This window comes from Engraulis encrasicolus, chromosome 16 (genome assembly GCF_034702125.1).
Source record: "Engraulis encrasicolus isolate BLACKSEA-1 chromosome 16, IST_EnEncr_1.0, whole genome shotgun sequence".
Lineage (NCBI taxonomy): Eukaryota > Metazoa > Chordata > Actinopteri > Clupeiformes > Engraulidae > Engraulis > Engraulis encrasicolus.
Window position 1 is genome coordinate 18,776,904 of NC_085872.1, and position 25,917 is coordinate 18,802,820.

The 25,917-nt window shown below is 44.9% G+C and overlaps 1 protein-coding gene and 1 long non-coding RNA gene across 2 annotated transcripts in view; both read left to right on the top strand.

Moving 5' to 3' along the window:
* The window catches only part of st6galnac5a (ST6 (alpha-N-acetyl-neuraminyl-2,3-beta-galactosyl-1,3)-N-acetylgalactosaminide alpha-2,6-sialyltransferase 5a), an 88,655-nt gene that overhangs the window by 20,023 nt on the left and 42,715 nt on the right, over window positions 1-25,917 (top strand). The window contains 1 exon segment of the mRNA XM_063218937.1: window positions 5,613-5,819. Coding sequence (XP_063075007.1) covers window positions 5,613-5,819 — 207 coding nt within the window.
* On the top strand, window positions 20,162-22,154 carry LOC134465321 (uncharacterized). The gene is made up of 2 exons (XR_010038132.1): window positions 20,162-20,256; window positions 20,445-22,154. It is a non-coding gene; the product is annotated as an uncharacterized LOC134465321 (long non-coding RNA).

Sequence of the window (25,917 nt, forward strand, 5' to 3'; positions counted from 1 at the left end):
AATGCATTTCAATGGTCAGCATCTAAAGTACCTATGTGCATTTACCAATCTAATCCATATATTTTCCAAAGGTTCATAATGGGCATTGAAACATCTCCCAACTTCCTCTATCCCTACATAAGCTCTGTAAAGTCCTAAAGATTTCATACTTTTAAATGCATTGATTTTTAATGGACGGCCATGGGTTGTGGGTCTAAAATAAGTGGGTTATTTGTAGTAAGATATCCAATCCATATATTTTCTTAAGTCTATACACTGTAGATGTGATAGAATGTGCATTGAGGCATCTCACAACTTCCTACATTCCACTATACCTTAGTTATGTAATGTGCTTTGCATTACATTGAAATGCATTGATTTCCATTGAAATCCATTGGACAGTTATAGGTTTTGGGCCTAAATAGGTGTATAATTTATATTAAACTAGCAAACCCATATATGTTCTGAATGCCCACACCCTACAGATATGATATAGCAATCATTGGGATTTGACCCACCCTCCTACAGGCTTCTGCATCAATCTAACCTTGCATTATATTGCTGAAAAAGTGTACGACGGATACATTTTGACTGATATAATTCATAGGAAAGTACATTATCCATCAAACCTGTATATTTTTAAAATCCCTAAGGTGTCTACATGTGATGTAACATCAATAAAAACATATACCATCATCACAGACACTTGCATACGGGTCATTTCACGTGAAATCAGACGCTTTGGGACCCGACCGATCCGGATTTCAATCATACTTGGTGTGCCTTTTTAGTAGCAAGGTAGAACCCCAGAACTGCATTGGTTTGAATCTGACACTAATATTAAGGGAGAAACAGACTAGGAAAGGTTCACATTTTAGGGTAGGACACTATACATTCAGCCTGGAATATATCAGTCAGTGTTAGTCACAAAAAGATGCCTGTGGTATTGTTTGAAAGCTCTTTTCTGGCTCTACATATTACACAATCAGCTTGGAATACAACAACTCTCAGAATATGAATTATGATAAATTGAAAAATTAAAAATTGAATATCTAAAAAAACTATATTTTAAAATGGCCAGTTCCTTGTCCAAACGTAGCCGGCAATGTCATTAGCAACACCTCAAATGCTGGTGTTCGACTCTTTATTCATTTCAGAGAGAATTTGACTCACAAATATGGCATCATACAGACCACTTACTAATAATATGGTAATACCATAGTAGCATCACATGACAAAACAAAAACAAAACAAAAATGGTCAGTTTCCATGGTCCCAGGTTTCAGAAACTAAGGCAGATGTCCATTTATACACACCAAATGATGATATGTGAATGTTTGAACATTCCTTCTCTGTGTACCTGTGTCATCTTCCCTTTACCATACTTTAAAGAGATAATCAATGGCTACACTCTCATTTTGTACTCTACCAGTGCATTTGAAGCAGCAGCTGTGTCTTTTGTAGATAATGTATAAGTACGTCCCGTTGCAGTTAGGTTCCACTACCAGAAGCACATCCTGATGATCCATGACAAGTCTATCTGGTCTGAAGGGAAAAGTGAAGGATGGAGATGGTCCATGAGGATGCAGGAAGTTCAGTTTCACCTCTCCAGTGCTCGGCATACATTCCTCAACACATGCTAGCCACCAGTTGCCATCATATACAGCTACAACATACCCTTTGATGCTTGAAAATGTAACACATTCCTTTACTGAGCTCACTCTTTCAACTCCTTCTCTGAATGTGGAAAATGGCCTAATGTCCATTGACAATGGGCAGAAGCTGTGTAGTTTTTGAGTACCTGGAATAGTTCTTGCAGATTCAAACCTCTTCAACAGGTTCTCAGCTTCAAGATGGTGCATCTCTCTCAAGAACATCCATTGCCAGTTTGCCACAACAGAGATGTACCATCATGAAGCTGAGAACCTGTTGAAAAGGTTGGAGCTAACAGCAGTTAACGTTTAGCTGACAATAAATCTCTGTCTTAATCATAATCCGAACCCAGAAATGTAGATGTATGGTGTTATTTTTATATTTAGTTCCAGTCCGTTTTGAAGCACTGACATGTAACTCACCCATGTAAAAAGATGCCAGGACTCTCTCGTTTTCTGTCGCTTCACGGCCGCCATGTTGTTTTGAAATTTTTGATCTGAAGCTCACAGGAGGTCATGTGACGTTTTCTTGCGTTCTGATTGGCTTCTCGCAAAAAGTTGCCAGAGGCGATCAAAGACGTTCAGAAACCAGCAATATTGCCGAATATCAACAAGTATGTTCAACTGCAGTGTGCAGGGCGGGGGGCAGGTCAGGATCACATCTCCCTCCTCCCCCTGAGCACATCTCCCTCCTCCCCCCTGAGCACATCGACTGCCTCCCCCTTGTCATTCAGCGCTAAACTTCTACACGGGAAGAAAAATAGCTCTGGAAGTCACTGCACCGTGCAGAGCAAAGACGCAGAGTTTTCACAAATAAAATCGTAGATCCATTCTCTCTACTCCACTAATGTATAGGCCTAATGGTTTGGTGAGTGTAGGAAACACGAGCTGGGAGCTTTGAGTGAACCTCGTGATGAACAGCACGCGAGCCTGGGGAAATTAATATAAGGACAGCTACATGTAGTAGGCCTATTTGTTAACGCATGGGTCTAATTTGAATAATTTTTAAGTGTATCTTCTTAGTATCTTAGTTTGAAGACCAGATATGTGGTGCCAGTTTCTAAAAATCGAAAGATGGGTACAAGAAAAGTGCAGTAAAACGCCTGTGCAGTGGCGAATTATTCCATGTGTGATCCGCTCGAAATTAAACATAGGTACCCATCATTGAAAACGAAAGCATGAGCACATTCTTCAAAGTCCCAAAGCCTGGATGCTGTCGCCACAATCTCTTTAGGATTGGGGACTGGACTCTGAGCAGGCCATTGCAGTAGCCTTTGGTATCCTTCGCGCATCTGCCCCGCTTCCAAACTGACACCCTGACACATGACACATTTAGCATTAACCTTTTGTTTTTAACCGTCTAACAGCGCATACCATTATCATTAAATCAATGGAACCTAAAGCAGTTGCAGAGACCGTTTCATATTGGATCAATCCCTTCTCCTTTACTATGAAAGAGAAAGTAAGGTCAAGGACAAATTATTCTATGTAAATGGAAATAAACACTCATGCATTTGGTTGTCAAGTCTGTCGCCCTGAAAGTTCTACTAGCCTACATGCATATGATAGAGGCACGCCCGATTAGCCTACGTGCGCATACATTATTCTGCAGTTGGCATAATTCATAGGTTACAAATTTACAGATAGGCCTAGCAATAGATGACAAAAATACCCTGTACCGAAATTCTAAGCATCTGCCTCGCCATCAATTGTATCGAAACGAGTCACCTCGTCATCTGCTCCACTCCCATGGTTTTTAAAATGTAGGCTATTTCCCGCTGCCTTCCCTTTGTTATTGATCCGAAAACATTCCTTTTCTAAATTGGGCTACTCTCCTCTTGTGGGGAAGGAACACGTGTGAAAGGGGAAAGGGGAGAGTTATTAAAAATTACCCTAGCGTGGGTAATCTCTCTCTCTTTCTCTATCTCTCTCTCTTTTACGCACGAAGTTGACAGGTGGCTAGCCTGTGATGATCAGCAGGGGGAAATAGACGCGTGATGCGACATATGTCGATTCAGCATAGAAATGCTTCGCAAGTTTTTGTTTTTAAACTTCCATCCCAACGTAGTAGGCCTATAGGGCCAAAGGAACATTAAATAATCACAACGTCGGCTACCAAACGCGCGTCAAGTTGGACGCCAGCACAGCAATATTCTATCTTGATAGAACATGGTTCCTACAACTTTACCGACAATAATAGATTTAAAAAAGTACCCTACCATAACGGCAGATAAGCGGGATAACGGCCTTCGAGGTCGACCGGTTATACGAAATGAATGGCTTGGCGGAGGCAACTTTCTCTCCGCGCTGAGCGCGTCGCCAAAGTTCAAAGCCGCCGCCTCGCCATTAATTTCGTATAACCGGTCACCTCGTCGGCCGTTATCCCTTACTTATTTAGCACTCCAAACGACGAGACACGATACAAACTGTGTGCATAGAATACAGTGTAGGCTACTATGCATTCGCCGGAGAAGACATTTGGCGCAAATTCTCAAATAGGGTGACGTCGGGATGGCGTGGGACTGTACAGACTACCATAATAGGAGAAATAGGAGGGGCGAGATCCAAAATGGGAGGGGCGGGATCTCAGAGATCCAGACCTGCCCACTTCTGCAAACTGCAGTTGGATGCTACTCAATATCAATGGGAAACGCTCTTTGCACCATCGCCCGGCAACATTGCTCAGCAACATTGCCCTAAAAGTTGCCCCGTGTATCATGACCTTAAGCGATGGAAGAGAGTTTTGAGTGAGCGAACAGCCTACGTTTAGGCACGAAGAAAACAATAGCCTGTCCCAATATTAATTGAGGTGTATTGTTGTCTTATGGGAAATAAAAAAGATAATAGGCTATGTCATAGTGGCTTGGAATATACTGGTGACTTACACAGGAGAGTTGACGTTTACGAAGATATTGAAGTTAGGCTAATAGAAAATAATTTATGCTGCACATATTTTGGAATAAAGGGAGATCAGCAACCGGTTACCAACCTGTGATGAGAGCTGGTTAATTATGGTTAAGTTAATTCTTTAATTCTTTTGTGCGTCTGTAAAGGTCATGATACACAGGGCAACTTTTTGGGCAATGTTGCCGAGCAATGTTGCCGGCAACGGGCAACCAGATGAGACACAGGGCAACTTTTTAGGGCAACCAAAAATGGGCAACAGCCAATTAGATAATAGATCAATTGCCAAGGAGATAACTGCCAAAAAAAATGGATGCTGAAACATTTGCTGCTGTTGCTGTTATCCTGGCTTCAGCCTGTATTTCACTTAAGTAAGTATACATTTCACTACTTAAAAATACAAAATTAAATAGAACCTAGTCACAAGTTAATAAGTTGAGTTTTTAGAATTCAAAATATTTTTTTCTGCTCTATATATAAAGTAAATTATTATTATTATTGTAAAATCTTTAAAGGTCTACTGTGTTAAGTAGGCTAAGCTAGGCCTACTGTGGCCCCTACATAAAATAAATCATATTGACAAATACATGGAACTAACTAGGCTATGTAAACCCATCATCTTAGCAAAAAAGAAAAGGACAAACGCATATGGAGCAGAAGATGGCTGCAGAGGAAAGAGAGGGGTTGCTACAATCAGTTGCTGAGAGAACGGGCAGAGGATCCCCCAAGTTATAAGAACTGGTTGCGGATAGATGAAGACAGTTTTAATTTCCTGGTGACCTTACTTATATTAGGCCTATTCCATCCTTACAGAGGCAGGACACGTTTCTTTTGTGCGTCTGTAACACTTCCGAGATTGTTTTTACCTTCCAACCACATCTTCCTTCTCATACAGTGTCATTGTACAGCTTATAGCCTAAGGTAAATCATAGTTTAATGATTAATAACTTGGTTGTTGTTTTTCACACGAGTTTTGGATGTTAGATGCGTGGACTGGTGTATCTTTTAATGCACTGCATACAGTAGCCTAAATAAGAGTTTAACGCGAACTGCATGTTGGATTACTTCTTTTTTTAGCGTCATGGGGTTGCAGTGTTCTTCGGCATAACCATGTGCACCAGTTTGTTCTTCGTGTACAACGCCAGCTTCAGCAACAGCAACTCTTCACGAAGCCCGACCGATGCGTCGAGCCCAAAGACTAAGCTGTCCCCCAGTACACCTGTCAAGGCGCACAAATCTCCCCCCACAGCTTTGCAAGGATACAACAGCATCATTGACCACAAGGTAATGTAATACGCGGGCAAGGTGTGCGAGGTGTGTGTACGAGCCTAATTGCAGTAATTAAAAAGTGTGGTTAACAGCAACAGATCGCGGAAAGGCTCTTTTGAAATCGGCATTTTGTGTATTGATCATAATTTCCCATCTCTCCGCTTTTTCAGAACTTGTTTGGCTTTTGCACAGGATTTGTCAGAGTGGTTTGAAGGTGTCTTCAGTGATATCTATAGCCTACTTTGTGTGTGTTGACAGAGCTTCATCTGCACCGAGATGTACAATTAACAAATGCGCAAAGCACACGGTAACTGTTCGTTATTAGAAATACTTCAGTCTTTAGGCTACTCGAAAACATTTCTGCTGTTTAGTGTCAAGAGATAAGGGCAGAAATCAGCGCAGAAAATATATTTTTTTTAAAGAAAAGCTTAGTGTGGCACAAGGAAGGGAGGTTCAAGGTGATTACAGTGGGCTACATGTAGCCTCCTGCTCATTATTCCACTCTGTGGTGTGTTGCCTACCACTAATGCAGGGGCGTCAGCAGCCTCAACACTATACAGGGGCACAAAAGGGCACCAAAAAGAAATGCGAGCGCGCGAAGCGCGCGAGCTGAAAAATTTTTGGGCAATTATTTTTAAAAAAGAATGGGCAGAGATAATTTATGCAAGCACACAAGAAAATATTTTATAGCACTTATTTATTATTAAACAGCATCATAAATACATTGTTATATTCTTATTTTCTGCATCATTCAATATCTACCTGAACCAAACTGAATTGAATTGGCCTACTGTTAACTTAACTGTATATCTGTATATTGAATTGGCCCACTTGTGAACATAACTGTATAACTGTAATCCATACTGATAATAAAAACTGGACATTCTTCTATTCTGTATAGCAAGCTATGAATGATCAATTGGTGTGTGTGTGTGTGTATGGCGTGTGCGCGTGTCTGTGTGTGCCGGTGCATGTTCACGTCAAGAGGGGGAGCCAGAGTATCACACATGGGCATTGCGTAGGCTATGTGTAATAGATGCATTCAATCGAATAGTTGGCCATGTTCACGGCATTATGTTTCTGTCTTAAAAGTAACTACCTGTAGGATGTCATCATGCTTTTGTCTGTAAGACCACTCGAGCAGCAAACACCAGAATGAGAATCATTTCAGAATCGTTAATTTTCAACTCTGAGACTAACGTGTGCTTGGGCTGCATTAAGTCAGCCAGCCTCCAACTTGCCTGGACGACGGCTCATTCAAGCATGCGCTGGGCTATTTTTAAAAGCAACAGCATAGCCTACAAAACTGCTTTCTACGAGTGTTGTATGTATTCCGTTATAGTGCGCTATAGCCTGGGCTATAACAGCGGGGCCATTGGTTGCAGGCAACTTTGTCAAGATGTCAAAATATATGCCGATAGCTAGCAAAGCTGACAAGACAAGTTGGGGTAGTCCATCACGGGATCATCACCCCCTGAAAACACGAACGTACAGAATTGAGAAACAGCACAACATGGCAAATAGTTGGTGAAGCCGACATTTGTGATCTTTCTCCGATCAACAGGTCCAGCTTAGCTAGCTACTTATTGACCACATAGGCTAACACCACTTCAGAGACGCCCCTTCGCGTTATTAGATGAAACATGTTCTACACATTTGATTGACATGCTATGCTTAGTTTACAGATGATAACAAAAAATGACGCTTAGCCTACTGTTTAGGCTACTTCACTTCACACCGGCCGGAGTGAATGGTCGCTGTGTTGCAGGTAAGGTTCGGTTCAAAAAGATGTGCTGCCCAAATCTCTCCTTATCAAGAAGAACGACTCTTTAGTCCTATTCGTCACATTTCATTGCAGCGGTCGGCCAATGAGGGGGGGGGGGGGCACAATGTAACTCACCACGTAATTCAAATAGTCAATTTCTTCAGGGTGCCAAAAATAACTAGGTTATATTATAATCAATGTTTTAGTGTGTCTTCACTAGGAGAACTAGTAAGCCTGTCGTGTTTCTTAAAGATAGTATGAAAAACTCCTGCATGTCTGTATTAGCAGGCAATTCCGGCTACATGCTCCGAGTGCGAGTGGCCATGGTGGCAAGTGCATTCTGATCAGGCTGCTGCGTCGGTGTCAGACTTACATTCTAACTTAAGTGTAGTAGGCTATAGGCGTATTTTAAGAGAAAAAAAATAATGCAAACATGTATTCTGTATATTAACAGATGATCCAGATTTAAATAATAAAAAATAAAGATATAAATAAATAAATTAATTAAAAAATCAGTGCCCATTATAGGCTGGCACCGCAGGTCCACACCAGGGCACGTGCCCCGGTAAAAATGCTCTAACGACGCCGATGCACTAATGTGTGAGGGAGCTCAGACAGGCTGATGAGTTATGCTCAGTGCTCAGATAATTAAAAATTTACCATCAGCAGAGTTCAAGGCTAGAAGCTTTTCCGCTGCCACTGTATCAATTCACATTAGATGTTCTGCGCTTGATGCTGTTGTGAGCATTTATTAGAGGAATTATCCCCTTGTTCTCCTGCTCAGAGGCCATGGGGAAAATGTCCTCACCTATACCCATTAATCACCATTTAGTGCAGGGGTCGGGAACCTATGGCTCGCGAGCCACATGTGGCTCTTTTGGGAACTGCATGTGGCTCTCGGACAAACCTGTCATTTGTTTACTCAATAAGCCATGAATAATTTTGTTACGGCACTAAATTAAAAATGGACCTACTGAAATCGAAAAGTTAAGATAATATTCAAAATATAAAGTATGATCGCGCATTTAATCCATCCCAGGTCCGATCAGCTGAGCCAAGCACAGGCCTTCGACGAAGGCTACTGTACAGATATGAAAAACGCGTTTTTTATTGGACAATGCCGTGCCAGCGCTGGGTCGTGTCGTGTGAGATAACATTCCATCCGTAATGCTTTACCTAAAGTTCAGCTGGCTAACGGTTGTATCCAAAACAAAGAAACTGTTCACGACCGTGCCATATTGATGGCAAATCAAGTGGAGGAAACGCAAGTGAGCGAGGGATATAAATGCAGCGCTGTACTTCTCCCTCGATTACAGGAAGAACTTTTGCTGAATCAACTGACGTAAGTCTTTCCCAGTTTAGTGTGATTGCGAGATAACTGGTGCCACAATGCGAAGGCAAACGTAGGGTTGCCATTCGTCCCCTGAAATACGGAATCGCCCTGTAGCCTATTTGGCGGTTAAATCATGCGTTCTGTATTGGGGACGCATGTCGGTAAGGGACGCGCTTTGTAGGGCATTTTCGCGAATTACTAAAAATAGACATGTCAGCCACATATCAACTGTAAAATGTTAACTATGTCAGCGCGACCAAGATGAGCATCCTGTCTTGAAGTTCTCTCTCCCTCCCTCCTCCCTCCTCATGCACCTTCCCTGTGTCTGTCTGATGGCTAGAATAGAAGCACCTCCGTCATTCTCATTGCTCATTGGCAACTCCGATGCATAAAAGATAGAAACTTAAGGTAATGCATGCGCGTGGCTTCTTAAATGCACATCAGCACATCTACAAGTAGCCTAGTTTTAGTTCTTCTTTCGTTAGCTCTCCCTTCTTGTCCCCAATGCAAGCGTTACTTTTATTCCCTTCTGTGCATGACAATTAGCATTAGAAATAATGGCGAAAATGGTATGGCTCTCACAAAAAATATTTTTTAAAAAATGGGCGTTTATGGCTCTCTCCACCAAAAAGGTTCCCGACCCCTGATTTAGCGTGACCCAGCACAGCACAAAGCCTGATTCACACCTGTCACTGAAATTACAGCCTGTATATGCAAATGTGCCTTCCCCTTTCAAGCTGCCACTGGTAAACCTATAGGAACTGTGCTGGTTTTTGTTTTGTTTTTTGTTAGGCCTCTCCAAAGGATAGGAAAAGTAACATCATCTTCCGAGTGATGGAGAAAAAAAAGAAACTAGACCACCCTATAGTTCCATGACATTTGGGAAGTAGGGCTGTATGATGCGTGGTTGTAAAAAAAGAAAAATCTTTTCATGGCTGGTGTGAGCGTTGTCACTAGAGACGGCCCGATCCGATCACGTGATCGGAAATCGGCCCCGATCAGGTGGTGTCAGACTCGATCGGAATCGGACGTTGCCTCCCGATCAGGACTCGGATAAATATCATTATAATTTTCATAATAATAAAAAAATATATATAATAACAAAAAACATATATTATATCTATAACAATGTGGCACGGAGTGTAAAACATCTAGGCTTCACATAGAAACATCCGCACGTACGACGTGACATCATCCACAACGGAAGTCACTCACGAGCTTCAGAAGAATATAGCAAGCCCAGTCCAGAGCCGTAGAGAAAGAGTTGTCCTGAAGCCGTTGACGGCCGCGGACGAGCATGGCTGCTCTACATCCGGGGTTTCGCCGTCACTTCATTTTGCTCAAAGGGTCCTGTGCAGCAACGGGGACGCCATTGAGTGTCGTTGGCGTGTCGACCACTTCCCAGGTAAGTTGATATAATAGGGAGATTAATCAAAGTTGTCTGTCTGTGTCAGCGTAAGCTATCACAAGTACAGTCTCTGAGGATGTAATTTTTCCAGTTTGGGTAATATAAAATCACAATGGTAATGTGAAAACCCGTTAATTGTGTGGTAGCGTTTTCAGCACGGCGCTTGGTTCAACTTTGGATTTTGACGTGTTCGCAAAACATCAATGCTACCTTTCAATCTATATTTTAAACGATGACATGTCACATATGTCGCATATTTTATAAGATACCGTCCTGTTGTCTTCTGTCAATATCCATACAGTCGTTATGTTTGATTTCAGAGCTATTTGCTTACGGTCATTTATAGCTAATGTTTCTAAGCTAGCTGAAGGCTAATGTCAACAAAGTTATACTAGTTGATGCACGGAGATCTTTTGTGCTAACTAATTAGATCCAGTAATGGACTACGAGGCATTCAAATGCTGATGTTCATGGCTTCAGGTATTACTTAAGTAGAATTTGGGATTTTTGTGCCATTGAGTGTCTACTGTGTCGTGTGTCGACACAGGCTATCACAAGTACAGTCTCCGAGGATGTTTGTTGTTTTTGGGTAGTATACAATGGTGATGTTACCTGCTCATTTGTTATGCTGACATTAAGCTTACATTACTCGTGTATCTTTACGATAGCTAGATTCATAATGGACTACGAGGCATTCAAATGCTGATGTTCATTTTGTCATTTTTCTGTTCGAATCTAGATTCTATAGCTATTTTAAAGCAGATGGTGTGCTGAAGCTGTGAGCTCGTGATGATCAGGGTAAAGTGCTGTTTATACATACCTGGGTATTTTGATAAACGAACATTTTCTTCTCTACGCTTAGCAAAATATTTTTGTTCACATCACAGGCAAATACGCATAAATATGCAGTTGAGAGCTGTCATAAATACGTTAAGCCTGTGCGCCGTAAGTGGAAGTCTGCGTTTATATACAAACGCTAACCGGAGATTTTAAAGAGTTTTTTTTGGAACTTCATTTATAGAAGGAAAACCTTCGTTTGTGAACTAAAGGCACAACCGAAGGGGAAGGTCTTAATATATTTAAATACCCGGGTATGTATGAACAGCACCTGATTAGAGTGTGGTTCATATTATTTTCGGTCAGATATTAGTGTGTGACATTACCAAAGAACTGCAAGAATTATTTTTTGTGTACTTGTGTATTAACTACAATCAGTAAAATCATAACCTGGTAGCCTAGAACTATTCGTCAACGTTTCAACATTGCAGTGTTAATATTTCAGTCGTTGAACAGTTTATGATTAATGCTTGCCTTTCTGTTTTAAAGCTTTCTGTTGGTCTCCCACCCACCAGCAAACTGAAAACCTGCTGGAGCAATCCTGGCGTATTTCCCAATAAGCTGTAGACTTGTGATTCAAGCTGGAAGACACAAACCACTCATATGACCAAAAGGTAAGGTTACTAGGGTTTTTTATCAAAGGGGAAAACGCAGGCACAGTGCCCTCATGCCAGACATAATTTCTCCACAACATTCTAATTATTGCAAACACATCAACTGTAAAGTGTTTTGGAGACAAGAGAATATATGTAGTTAATTGAAATTCACAATCCAGCAATACAATGATAGATTCGACAAATTGTACTAAACTCAAAATGTAGGGATGTGGTGGGTGCAGTAGTATACTCATTTTTGCACTACCATAATTTCATAATTTCACTGATATTAACAATATTTTTGAATTGTAAGTTCAACTGTCTGTCAAACATTTATTCAAGTTTTACAACTTCATAGAACTTAATAATAATAATAATAATAATTGTATTTGTATAACACTGTTTCATACAAGGCATGTAACTCAAAGTGCTTAACAAAATGGGAAAAAAAACATCATTGTTAGAGATGGATTTAAAAGGAGAGGTATAGAGGAGAGGCAGAAAGTAATGTCATCGTTAACTTTAGTTAACAATTTTAAGTAATGTCATTGTTAACTTGGTTAACAATATGATCTACCATAAAAGACACATTTTGATTCAGTTTGGTTATATGTTGGTGGAGACCGCTACAGCAGGCTGGTGCAGGAGGTGGTGTTGGTGGAGACCGCTACAGCAGACTGGTGCAGGAGGTGGTGTTGGTGGAGACCGCTACAGCAGACTGGTGCAGGAGGTGGTGTTGGTGGAGACCGCTACAGCAGACTGGTGCAGGAGGTGCAGACTGGTGGTATTGGTGGAGACCGCTACAGCAGGCAGGTGCAGGAGGTGCAGGAGGTGGTGTTGGTGGAGACCGCTACAGCAGGCTGGTGCAGAAGGTGCAGGAGGTGGTGTTGGTGGAGACCGCTACAGCTGGCTGGTGCAGGAGGTGAAGGAGGTGGTGTTGGTGGAGAACGCTACAGCTGGCTGGTGCAGCCTGGTGGTGTTGGTGGAGACCGCTACAGCTGGCTGGTGCAGGAGGTGAAGGAGGTGGTGTTGGCCGCTACAGCAGACTGGTGCAGACTGGTGGTGTTGGTGTTGGTGGAGACCACTACAGCAGGCTGGTGCGGGTGATGTTGACGTTTCCCTCCAAAAGAGTAACTGCAATGATATTACAGTATTACGGTATTGACACTTCAATATTTTTACATGACAATGAAGGCCATAAAATGGCCTACAAAAAACAAACCGAACTCGTTTTTTTGGGGGGGTATAATCTGATATAATTACCGTAAAAGGACGCTCTCGCTCAATGAAATGTGCAGACCGGTGGTGTTGGTGGAGACCGCTACAGCAGGCTGGTGCAGCCTGGTGGTGTTGGTGTTGGTGGAGACCGCTACAGCAGGCTGGTGCAGGAGGTGAAGGAGGTGGTGTTGGTGGAGACCGCTACAGCAGGCTGGTGCAGGAGGTGAAGGAGGTGGTGTTGGTGGAGACCGCTACAGCTGGCTGGTGCAGGAGGTGCAGAACGGTGGTGTTGGTGGAGACCGCTACAGCTGGCTGGTGCAGGAGGTGCAGAACGGTGGTGTTGGTGGAGACCGCTACAGCTGGCTGGTGCAGGAGGTGCAGAACGGTGGTGTTGGTGGAGAACGCTACAGCTGGCTGGTGCAGCCTGGTGGTGTTGGTGGAGACCGCTACAGCAGGCTGGTGCAGGAGGTGGTGTTGGCCGCTACAGCAGGCTGGTGCAGGAGGTGCAGGAGGTGCAGACTGGTGGTGTCGGTGTTGGTGGAGACCACTACAGCAGGCAGGTGCAGGAGGTGGTGTTGGTGGAGACCGCTACAGCTGGCTGGTGCAGACCCGTGGTGTTGGTCTTGGTGGAGACCGCAGGAGGTGCAGACTGGTGGTGTTGGTGTTGGTGGAGACCGCTACAGCAGGCTGGTGCAGGAGGTGGTGTTGGCCGCTACAGCAGGCTGGTGCAGGAGGTGCAGACTGGTGGTGTTGGTGTTGGTGGAGACCGCTACAGCAGGCTGGTGCAGGAGGTGAAGGAGGTGGTTTTGGCCGCTACAGCAGGCTGGTGCAGGAGGTGAAGGAGGTGGTTTTGGCCGCTACAGCAGGCTGGTGCAGGAGGTGCAGACTGGTGGTGTTGGTGGGGAATGCTACAGCAGGCTGGTGAAGGAGGTGGTGTTGGTGGAGACCGCTACAGCAGGCTGGTGCAGACCGGTGGTGTTGGTCTTGGTGGAGACCGCTACAGCAGGCTGGAAGTGGTGTTGGTGGAGACCACTACAGCAGGCAGGTGCAGGAGGTGGTGTTGGTGGTGTTGGTGTTGGTGGAGACCACTACAGCAGGCTGGTGCAGGAGGTGCAGACCGGTGGTGTTGGTGGAGACCGCTACAGCTGGCTGGTGCAGGAGGTGCAGACCGGTGGTGTTGGTGGAGAACGCTACAGCTGGCTGGTGCAGGAGGTGCAGACTGGTGGTGTTGATGGGGAACGCTACAGAAGACTGGTGCAGGAGGTGCAGACCGGTGGTGTTGGTGGAGAACGCTACAGCTGGCTGGTGCAGCCTGGTGGTGTTGGTGGAGACCGCTACAGCAGGCTGGTGCAGGAGGTGCAGGAGGTGGTGTTGGCCGCTACAGCAGGCTGGTGCAGGAGGTGCAGGAGGTGGTGTTGGCCGCTACAGCAGGCTGGTGCAGGAGGTGCAGGAGGTGGTGTTGGTGGAGACCGCTACAGCAGGCAGGTGCAGGAGGTGGTGTTGGCCGCTACAGCAGGCTGGTGCAGGAGGTGGTGTTGGTGTTGGTGGAGACCGCTACAGCAGGCAGGTGCAGGAGGTGCAGGAGGTGGTGTTGGTGGAGACCACTACAGCAGACTGGTGCAGGAGATGCAGACCGGTGGTGTTGGTGGGGACCGCTACAGCTGGCTGGTGCAGACCCGTGGTGTTGGTCTTGGTGGAGACTGCGGGAGGTGCAGACTGGTGGTGTTGGTGTTGGTGGAGACCGCTACAGCAGGCTGGTGCAGGAGGTGCTGGAGGTGGTGTTGGTGGAGAACGCTACAGCAGGCTGGTGCAGGAGGTGGTGTTGGTGTTGGTGGAGACCGCTACAGCAGGCTGGTGCAGGAGGTGGTGTTGGTGGAGACCGCTACAGCAGGCTGGTGCAGGAGGTGAAGGAGGTGGTTTTGGCCGCTACAGCAGGCTGGTGCAGGAGGTGCAGACTGGTGGTGTTGGTGGGGAATGCTACAGCAGGCTGGTGCAGGAGGTGAAGGAGGTGGTGTTGGTGGAGACCGCTACAGCAGGCTGGTGCAGACCGGTGGTGTTGGTCTTGGTGGAGACCGCTACAGCAGGCAGGAGGTGGTGTTGGTGGAGACCGCTACAGCAGGCTGGTGCAGGAGGTGCAGACCGGTGGTGTTGGTGGAGACCGCTACAGCAGGCTGGTGCAGGAGGTGCAGACTGGTGGTGTTGGTGTTGGTGGAGACCGCTACAGCAGGCTGGTGCAGGAGGTGCAGACCGGTGGTGTTGGTGGAGACCGCTACAGCTGGCTGGTGCAGGAGGTGCAGACCGGTGGTGTTGGTGGAGAACGCTACAGCTGGCTGGTGCAGGAGGTGCAGACCGGTGGTGTTGGTGGAGACCGCTACAGCTGGCTGGTGCAGCCTGGTGGTGTTGGTGTTGGTGTAGACCGCTACAGCAGGCTGGTGCAGACTGGTGGTGTTGGTGTTGGTGGAGACCGCTACAGCAGGCTGGTGCAGACTGGTGGTGTTGGTGGGGACCGCTACAGCCATCGGAAGGAGTTTGGTAGGAGGTGTAGCCTTCTTTGCTTGACTTTTACTGCCAAGGTAGCTTTTTCCCTTCCCATGGTCTTCCCTTTCATTATTGATGCATTTACCTGCAATCCTGAGCCTCAACCTGGTGTATTTGGTGATCACTCTCCTCTTGACATCATGGCAGGATGGGAGGTTTGATTTCACAGCCATGGCCTCTTCCACTAGTTCACTGACTGTGCACTCCATTAGGGCTTCTGATGTCCTGGCCCGGAACAGCTGCTCAACGTGCTGCAGTAAAGAGAATACATCCGCAGATGGCTGGTGAAGTGCACCCTCTCTGTACTCCTTCATCTGCAGCAGTGTGGCGTTGTCCGGTACAGCCTCGTCACTGTTCCTTAAGGCAGGCTTACAGGTCGAACATAGGGAGCCGCCTAGCACACCCTTGATGACGTATCCGGCCAGATATAGCATGCAGGACTCCACTTTTGTGAGTACATTTGGCGGATGGGTGGCTGGTGGTGGTGGTGTGTCTTTCAAGTGCTCCACTCTGAGACTACTGGGACTGCAGGTGGTGGAGTTGTCCAGGAGGTCTGCCAGGTGGTCACTGTTGTCGTCCAGGTAGCTTCCTGTCCTTACCGTTGACAGCACCTAGCCAACAGTGACAGCGCGTAATGTGTAGTAGAACTCCAGTGGTATTGGTACGGGGTTCCTCTGCCAAATGCAGGAAAACGTATTTTCCAGGCAGTCCTGGGTAAAGCGGCTGGTGAGAAGAAATTTGTGGCCAGGCTTACCAAGGAGGTGTTCCTGCACCTGGAGGATGCTTCTTGTTGACATTATCAGTCCGGTCTGGACTGGTTTCCAGTTTCCCTTTTCCCCTATTTTGATGTTGCGGAATAGGTGGATGGCATCCTCCAGGAACCTGATGGCCTTCTGGTACTCCTCCATACAATGAAAAGAGAGTGCGGTGCCTTGATGCCGTGAAGACATCAGATCAAACCACCGGTCAATCGTTTTGAGGAACCATGCTGTTGTAAGGTACTCAACGGGACGCTGCTCCTCCTTCACCAGGTATTTCACTGCGGCACATGTGGACTGGCTGAACACGTGCATGGCTGAACTCACCTTCATTTTTTCGAAATGGTTTGGCTCCAACACGGCTCTGTTGAGTTTTGGCGCCAACTTTAGTGCCTTCGCCTCCTGGTATGCCACCAGGTCCTGCAGAGGGCGAAGGGAGACCGCAGACGATGGGAGCTGCTCTTTTTGCACCACATCCTGTGGAATTATGACAGTTTGGCCACGGACAAGGGCACTCTTCAGGTTTTTAACCAGGTGGGGCACATCCGGCATGAAGAACAATCGTTCCTCTGGGTGTACCGGATGTGGAACCCATGGTTTGTCATAGGTGACTCCAAACTGTTTCCACATTGCCCTGTTGGGACTTCCCATGTCACTGGTGACGCATACAACATGGAGTCCCACCGATGCTGCTGCCTCCACCAAAGCAGTGACAATGGGCTGGTACACTGCACCGTTTGTGGAGTTGCCGCTGTAGTGGTACGCCACCACCTGCTTCCACCGTGTTGTCACACCAGCCAGCATGAAAACGCAGGCATGAGTTGCCCTTCCTCTGTGGCCAGGCAGGGTCACATTGCCATAGAGCTGCCCTGTCCCCATGTGCAGCTCTACACCTGGAGTGATGGCCATCTCATCCAGTGTCAGCACACAGTTCCGCTCTAGATCATCCATGGCAGCAGCCTTCAGCTCCAGCATGCTGAACACCTCCTGCAGTACTCCTGGCTCCATTTTCACATGTTGCATCCTCCTCTGCAGCGTGCTTACAGCAGGCAGAGGTATGCTCATAGATCTGAGCAGGTTGTAGGCTGTTGTGCCTGCAGAGAATCTAATTTTAATGGCCTTTTTAATAGTGGCGTTGCTCCATTTTGGTCTCTTGGAAGTCAGTGCATTAATTTGGTCCTGATTAAAGATGTGTTTCATTTTCTGTTGAATTTGCTCAATTTTTTTCCTCAGCCTTAAATTTTTTTTCTTTTGCAGCCTCAGTGCTCTCTCTGCCCCCAGCCTCATTTCTCTCTCCTTTTCCAGTTCCCTCAGCAGATCCCTCTCTACACTGGCTGCGCCTGCGCCATCGTCCCTCAGCATTTCCCTCTCGGAGGTCTCATCTCTGCTGCCTGTGCTGGAGTGATCATCGCAGCCTTCCTGCCTCTGTTCCTCCAATAGGTCCCTCTCTAAACTCTCCTCTTCATCACATCCTCCCTGATTTTCTCCCTCCTTTTCATCTCTCATTATGTCCCTCTCTCGGCTCTCCTCTGCATCTCTCTCTCTTTGTTCCTTCCTGTCTGTCCCACTCATCCCTACCTGTCCCTCAGTGTTTTCCTCTCTCTCTGTAATAACAAGGTAAGTGGTTTGTTTAGATTACATTAGAGAACACTTAGCTGACACTTTCATACAAATCGACTTACAGTTGTTTTAAAGTGATAATGTCCCATTTTTGGAAATAAGCTTATTTCACACCTCCCCTTGAGTTAAAAAATGGGGTTTTACCGTTCTCCTGTACTTTCAACCGTTCTCTGGCTGTGGCAGTGCAAATTTTACCTCCATGCTAGCAGTTAACATTGAGTCCTATGAGACCAGCTCGCGGCTAGCTGGTCTCATAGGACTCAATGTTAACTGTTAGCTTGGAGGTAAAATGTGCACTGCCATAACTAGAAAAAGGTTCAAAGTACAAGAGAAAGGTAAGAACCTATTATTTAACTCAAGGGGAGGTGTAAAATAAGCTTATTTCCAAAAATGGGACAGTATCACTTTAAGTACATGGTATTGGTTACAGTCCCTGAAGCAATGTGGGGTTAGGTGCCATGCAGCCATGGAGTGAGGTAGGGAGTGGAAGGTGAGTTGGAGTGTGATTAGAACCTGTGGATGTGGACTTGTGACTTGAGTCACAAATGACTCAACTTGAGACTTGACTTGCCAATATTAGGAATGACTTGTGACTTGACTCGACTTGTGCGCTATTGACTTGAGACTTGACTTGACAGTTTTAGCAATAGCATTCCAAGTCGTCTGAATATATATATATTTTTGCATTTGTGTGTGAAAAAAGTGCATGAAAGAAAGAAAAACTAAATGATTTACCCTTAAACAGTACCAGTAGGCCTACTATTTTTGTTTAAAAGCCCTTATGAAAAGCGTTCATGGTTTTACTGTAAACATGGTTTTACTGTAGTAACCATGGTCTCACTATAGTACTCTGAACCATCCATGGTATCACGCATGTTTGTAGCCGTTTGCAGCTGTGGTGTAATGGTTAGGGAGTTGGACTGAAGATTACAGAGTTGCAGTTTGTATCACACCCTTAGGCCTACCTCTCCCTACACCTCTATCCATGATTGAAGTGCCCTTGGGAAAGGCACCTAACCCCACACTGCTCCAAGGACTGTCACCAATATGTGTGTTTGATTGTTTTAAAAGCGGTAGCTAAGTGTAATTTAATGAATAATTATCTATAAACCGTGGTTAGTTTTAGGAGTAAAACCATGGTTCATTTTATAGTTAAACCATAGTCAAACCAAAAAACAAGCCGAACCATACTCAAAAAAGCATGAAATCGTGGTATACCATGGTCGATTTTCGTAAGGGACATGACCTGGCAAAGGGGGACATGAGGTAATGAATTTAGGACTAAAAATAATTGTTGCACATAGAATACAAGGTGACTTTAAGGACTTGGAAAAAATAAGACTTTGACTTGGACTTGACTTGGCTTTGGCACGACTTGGACTGTGTCTTAACTTGTGACTTGACTCTGACTTGATTGGAAGGACTTGAGACTTAATTGCGACTTGCAAATTAGTGACTTGGTCCCATCCCTGACTAAAGCCCATCTCCTTAACCACTAGGCCATGGTTTTGAGTTATTTATTCCATCTACACAACCACCAGTTGACATTGTCAGTGGTCTACTATTACAAGGTTCCCAAGGGTCATGTAAAGGTGTACTGTGTAGGATTGGCCAGAGAAGGTATTGCCCCCCCCCCCCCCCCCCCACACACAGTAAAGGTGTACTGTGTAGGATTGGCCAGAGAAGGTATTGCCCCCCCCCCCTCATGTCTAAACAGTGCAGTTTTGTCAGTCATAATAAGTGTTTTGAATGTGTGTGGTGGTAAGTGTTTATGGAAAAGGTGAATTCTGGAAAATAAACTAAAACATTACATATACGCTTATCACACTAAAATGTGCACCACTCTAGATTCCAAAATCTTCTTGTAACTGTCATACCGTAGTGCAACTTTTTGCAGTAGATGTGGTCATCAGGGTGGAAGTAAGGCCCTTCCCTCCTCATGGGTGACCTCCTCCTCTTAGGTGTAGGCCTATGACTGAAAAGGGTCGGGACTGCATCAGACCTCAACCTCTCCTTACCCTTCTTGGTAAAGGTGAACTGGGTCCTTTCAAAGTGAATCTGAAAGAAGGTATGGATATGAGATTACTTGCACAATGTCATTGTAGTACATTTCACGTCAAGCACATCCACAAATTGACTGAGTTACTTACAGTTAAGCTTCATCAGCTACAGTGAATAGCATGACAACCTGAAACTTTATGAAACCATGAGCCCAAAGCTAACATTACCTCGCAAAGTTTTGTATTGTCCGCACAGAAGTTCTCTCTGCGAACCATCGCCAGCCATTTCTTTCTCCGACTGGTGTCTTTTGGGAAGCGGTACAGTCGGAAGCCCTTCTCCGTCCTATTGGTGCACCCAAAAGCAGCACAGCAAACCATGGTAATCCTGTACCACAAAACAGAGTCATAGCTGTCAGCTGTAATTATTCACTTGGTCATAATGATACCACAAATTCATTGAAAATCACTTATTTCAATCAGCAGTGACTGGCTGTGAAATATTTAACCGTCATCATTTGACTAATATCACTGTTTTTGTCTTTGTATTCCCATTGAGTTGTTTTACAGGTGGAAATGATTCTGCTGCTACTGCATGAGACTGCTGCTGTTGATGGGACGTGCTTTTGCCAGACATGGCTTAGTTGCAGGAGGCTGGGGGCTGCCCCCTTGCATGGATGAGGCATAAATGCAATTTTCTAGTGTGCAGTGTTCAGTGTTCACTTGAATTTTGTGGAGTACTGTGACTCAGTGAATTTAAATGTATTACTTTAATAAATGTTAATGACACGTAGGAATGGGCAGCATAGTTGCAATGCCTACTCTTGCCACCCGTGTAAGATGAGATAACTAACTTTTAGTGTCTGTTTTCACAGAAATGTGTCTAGCGTGACACTTCTCCACAATCCACATGTAAACAGGCATTTAAAAACAATATGGCCATTTGTCTTGTCCTCTAGATTCTCTAGGCCCAAGCCGTTAGGGCAGCACAATACAATAAATTAAGCTTAAGTTGCCAAAAAAAACTTAAAATATTCCTCTGTGGTATTAAAAAAATATATGCTTTCCATGTAGATGTGTGCATTCTACTGTTCTCCACTTCTGTTAAGCAATACTATAGAATGAGGGAGAAAATGGTGTTTATATTTATTTTTTTCAGCAGCAAGGCATTCTAAAATTTCTTGCAGAAGGGAGGAGTGCTAATTATTGGTTTAGCAAAGGGTCCAGAGCAATCTTGTCTGCCATTCTTGCTGTGTGATCCATTTAACTTTCCAATAAATGTCCCTCCAGGTTGTGGCCTACCATTTTGGCACTGTACCTTTAAACAAAGTATTGGGTAGGCTGTGGCATTCCAACAAATACAAAGTATTAATTGGTTCTAATTGGCCCAAATTGTGCTAAGAAAATATCCCTATGCCATTCTATCTCCTGCATGAAACGTTGATGTAATACAGGGTTGATCCATCTTTTCATGTTGTTGTCGACAAATTCTGTCAATTCCACCTGAGTGTAGATGTAGATATCAAAACTCATCAGACCAGGCAACATTTTTCCAATCTTTTAGTGTCGTGTATGGTGAGCCAGTCCAAATTGTTGCCTTATTTTCCTGTTCTTAGCTGACAGGAGTGGCAGCAAATGTGCTTTTCTGCTGCTGTAACCCATTTGCCTCCAGATTTGATGTGCTGTGTAATCAGGGATTCTCTTATGCATACCTTTGTTGTACAGAGTTGTTATTTGACTTAATGTTGCCTTTGTATCAGCTCCAACCAGTCTGGCTATTCTCCTCTGACCTCTGCCATCAACAAGACATTTTTTGCCCACAGAATCTCTGCTCACCCTTTTTCCCCCCTTACCATTCTTTGTTAACCCCAGAGATGGTGTGTGAATATCCCAGCAGATCAGTCTTTTCTGAAATATTCAAATCAATCCCTTTCAGCACCAACACCCATGCCATGTATTTAAATAAATCTCTCTCTCTTTTTTTTCTCCTGTCTGCTCCACTCTGGTCATAGGTTGATGCTTTCAATGCATTGGAAGTTCCAGCATGTTTCCAGTTCCAGTGAATTCCAATTCTTCATGCATTATTGATTTCACGAACACACACACACACACACACACACACACACACACACACACACACACACACACACGTCTTGTCATGTACACAGACATGCCGTTTTATTCATAGTTATTTTGTTTGGGTTGTTTATGTTTCTATACCAATATAATTATTATTATTTGGAGTAATTTTTCTTTCAAATAAAAGATTGAACCATTCAAGCACAGGTTGTACAGCTGTGGGTTATTTACTTCATGTTCATTGCATCATGTTCATGTTCATTTGCATCCTGCATTGAGTGGTTTGGCAGGTCTGATGATGACTAGCATCATAAAGGCCGAAATTAACAGTAATGTTATATTACTGTAGGCCTACAACTGGGACATGCTGTGTTTATATATATATATGCGTGTGTGTGTTTATTTTTTTATGTATTGGAAGTATTTTATCCATTAAAATATCCTACTGTAAATCTGCTGAATCCAAAACAAATAGACATTATCAAGGGCTACGGACAATTAGCATCTCAATGGTAAGTAATGGAGCTTCCTAGCTAAGATGACGTTTCCCTCCAAAAGTGTAACTGCAATGATATTACAGTATTACGGTATTGACACTACAATATTTTTACATGACAATGAAGGCCATAAAATGCCCTACAAAAAACAAACCGAACTCGTTTTTTTGGGGGGGGTATAATCTGATATAATTACCGTAAAAGGACGCTCTCGCTCAATGAAATATATTGACAGCTCCCGGTGTATAGGACCCTTCTGCGGTGGGCGTAGACTACGCAAACCACGTGACCACTCGTCGGCAAAGATCAAAGGATGATCCAACTCTTTCTCTACAGCTCTGGCCCAGTCGTACGCGGTAAAGATGTCTGCTGTGTGGAAATTTTTCAAAGTTGACGAAAAAGATGAATGCTTGGCGAACTGCTCAATTTGTCAAAAGGGAATTTCGAGGGGTGGAAAAGAGAGAGCAGCTTTCAATACGTCGAATCTCATCAGGCATTTGAAGAACCAACACCCCTCACAGTTTGGTGAGTTTTCGAAGGCAACGCCAAAGTCAAGCCAGCTCACGCTGCAGCAGAGCTTGGCGAAGAAAGAGAAGATGCCGTTAGAGAGTGTGATGGCTCAAGGGATAACGGCAAAGATCGCCGAGATGATCGCCACAAGTGACCTGCCTTTTTCATTTGTGGAGAACCGCGGGTTTCACAGGTTCATGGAGCAAGTGCAGCCTAGGTATGAAGTGCCTTCGCGGCACTATTTCACCGACAGGGCACTTCCAGCCCTTTACAAAAAGATAACCGACAAACTTCGTGGACTGCTGTTAGATGTACAGTACGTTTCATTCACCACGGATATATGGAGCTCATCTGTGGCGCCAATGTCTCTCCTGAGCCTGACGGCCCAATGGATCGACTCCAGCTTTGCTATGCGCCGGGCTACCCTGCATGTCCAGGAATTTCGTGGATCACACACAGCAGAGCGCATCCAAACAGCAATGGGGGGTATGCTTGCCAACTGGGCCATTGATGGAAAACGGATACACGTAATAGTGAGAGACAACGCATCAAATATGAAGAAGGCTATGCGGGATATGGCGGTGCCGAGCCTGGGCTGTGTCGCCCATTCCCTTCAGCTGTGTGTACAAGAGGGCCTACTATCACAGCGCAGCGTGACCGACACCCTGGCCAATGCCAGAAAGATAGTGGGCCACTTCAAGCATTCCCCCTTGGCCTACTCTCGTCTGGAGGACATCCAGGTGGAGCTGAATGTGGACGTTAGGCGTCTACAACAAGACGTACAGGTAAGAATCCTCCCATACATTTTATAATTTCTCATACACAGTAAGCCGCTGGGTTCTAAGGCATTACGTGCTCTGTCTGTAAAAGCCGGTTTGACTTCGAGTTCGAGCATAATTTTTTTTATCCAAATGCGTTTGTCATTTCTTGTTTCCCCGCTGTATTCCCTGAGCTCCTACGTGACAAGAAGCTGTATTAAGCCGGGCTCAAACTACATGCCTATAAATTCGGATCCGGCTTGACAGTATTGTTATGGGTCAGGAAAACGCATGGAAACAGACTGTATCGTTAAGTAGCCAGTGAAACACAGTTGACTGTTGTGTTTATTTAAGAATTGCTGGCCACAGTCACGCCACATAATAATGAGTGATAACAGTCCAGAATTGAACACAACTTGTGCACAGCCGACGAGATCTCCCTCAGTTATAAATATAGACCGTCCCGCCCCCCATATTCGAGTGAGCCCATAATTACCCCACGCATTTAAATTGTTAATCGAGAGCTCATAGCAGTTTCTCAAAGTGTAATACCGGTATACGCAACACTAAATGAATCATGTTCTCTTGTGTGCAGACCAGATGGAACAGCAGCCTGTACATGCTGCAGAGCCTTCTGCAGCAACAGCGTGCCCTCAGTGTCTATGCAGCCGAGCGCAGTCTGCCAGCTACGCTGACCGCTACCCATTGGGAGCTCATGACCAAGACTGCCGAGGTGCTCTCCCCCTTTGAAGAGCTCACCAGGGATGTCAGCAGGGAGTCTGCAACTGCGGCCGATGTGATCCCTGCCATAACAGGTAATTTAACGAGATTTTATTTGTTATTTTTGAATACCTTAAGTTATTTTATGATTAAAGTTTCTAGAGTATGCAGTGCGCCAGATAGTTTGTTGGTTTCTTGGATAGGGGGTCTTTTTAGTCCAAGGTATTGTACATCCAGGTTCAAGAATGAGAATACATTATCAGACTAAGGCACTTATTCATTTGAGAAGTCATACATGGACAAATTAAAAACAATGTCCTTGAGTAGCAAATAAGTAGACATTATAAGTTGGAATGCCTTAGTCAGAATGTATTGTCATTCTTGAACCTAGTTATTTCATGATTTGAAACAAGCTGTAATAGCCCATATTAATTTAAATCTTTTATTGATTAGTCCTCAGGCGTGTTCTCTCTCGGGAGGAAGCTGACCATGGTGTGAAGACTATGAAGAGGACTCTGCTGGAGGCGGTGGAGAAGCGCTTTGCCGATGTGGAATCGCAGCCTCTCTATTACATCGCCACTCTCCTAGACCCTAGATATAAAGATGGGTAAGAATATACAGAACATCTCTTCCTAGGGCCTGCTGGTCACTACTTGCAAAGACTCAAGGCAGTCAGCAGTAATACAGTATTTCATGTAGCTACTCCATTCCTATGGAACAACAAACCACACAACATCATTCAAAAAGCCCCTTCACTGGTCGGGACTCGGTATCGGCAGATACACAAATCAAATGACTCGGACTCGGACTCGAGGGCAAAAAATCCTGATCGGGACATCTCTAGTTGTCACCATTGTCTGCTCACAGAGGTGACTTTCAGAATGCCTTGCCAGGATTGAGGGTGCGTGTTGCAGGGAAGCAAACATTCATCCAAGGGAACAAGACTCATGAGGAAGCCAGCCCACAAACATCTTGTACTCGCTCCAGGTCATTCTCAGCAATGAGCAGGTCACTCACCAGGCACTCTGGCCAATTAGCTGTGGCTGTACAGAAAAAAATGAGCTTCTTTCCAGTTCACTTGAAAAGCTGCATCCGCCAGAAGGGCACAGACGGAAGTCCTAGATAGATGTTCACAGGAGGAGAGGACTTGTGCTTGGATGAAACCTGGCCTTGAGAGAAAGATTACATTGGTACAGTAAGACTGTGCACCTCTCCCTTTTGTGACCATTTGAAATGAATGCAACTCTCTGGATAAAATATTAATCCGGACACCCTTCACCTCGAAGATGCTTTGAAATGGCTTTACGGCGACATGGACTCTATCTAGAAAGCTATTGCTCAGCAAAGCAGAGGAGCATGGGGCGGGAAATGGAGGAATGACCCTAAAAGAGCAGCCAGACTTTATAAATCTGGCTGAATTCCATGACATCAAAGTATGTTTCGCCCTATATAGACCTCTAAGAAGCTTTAAGCTTTTAA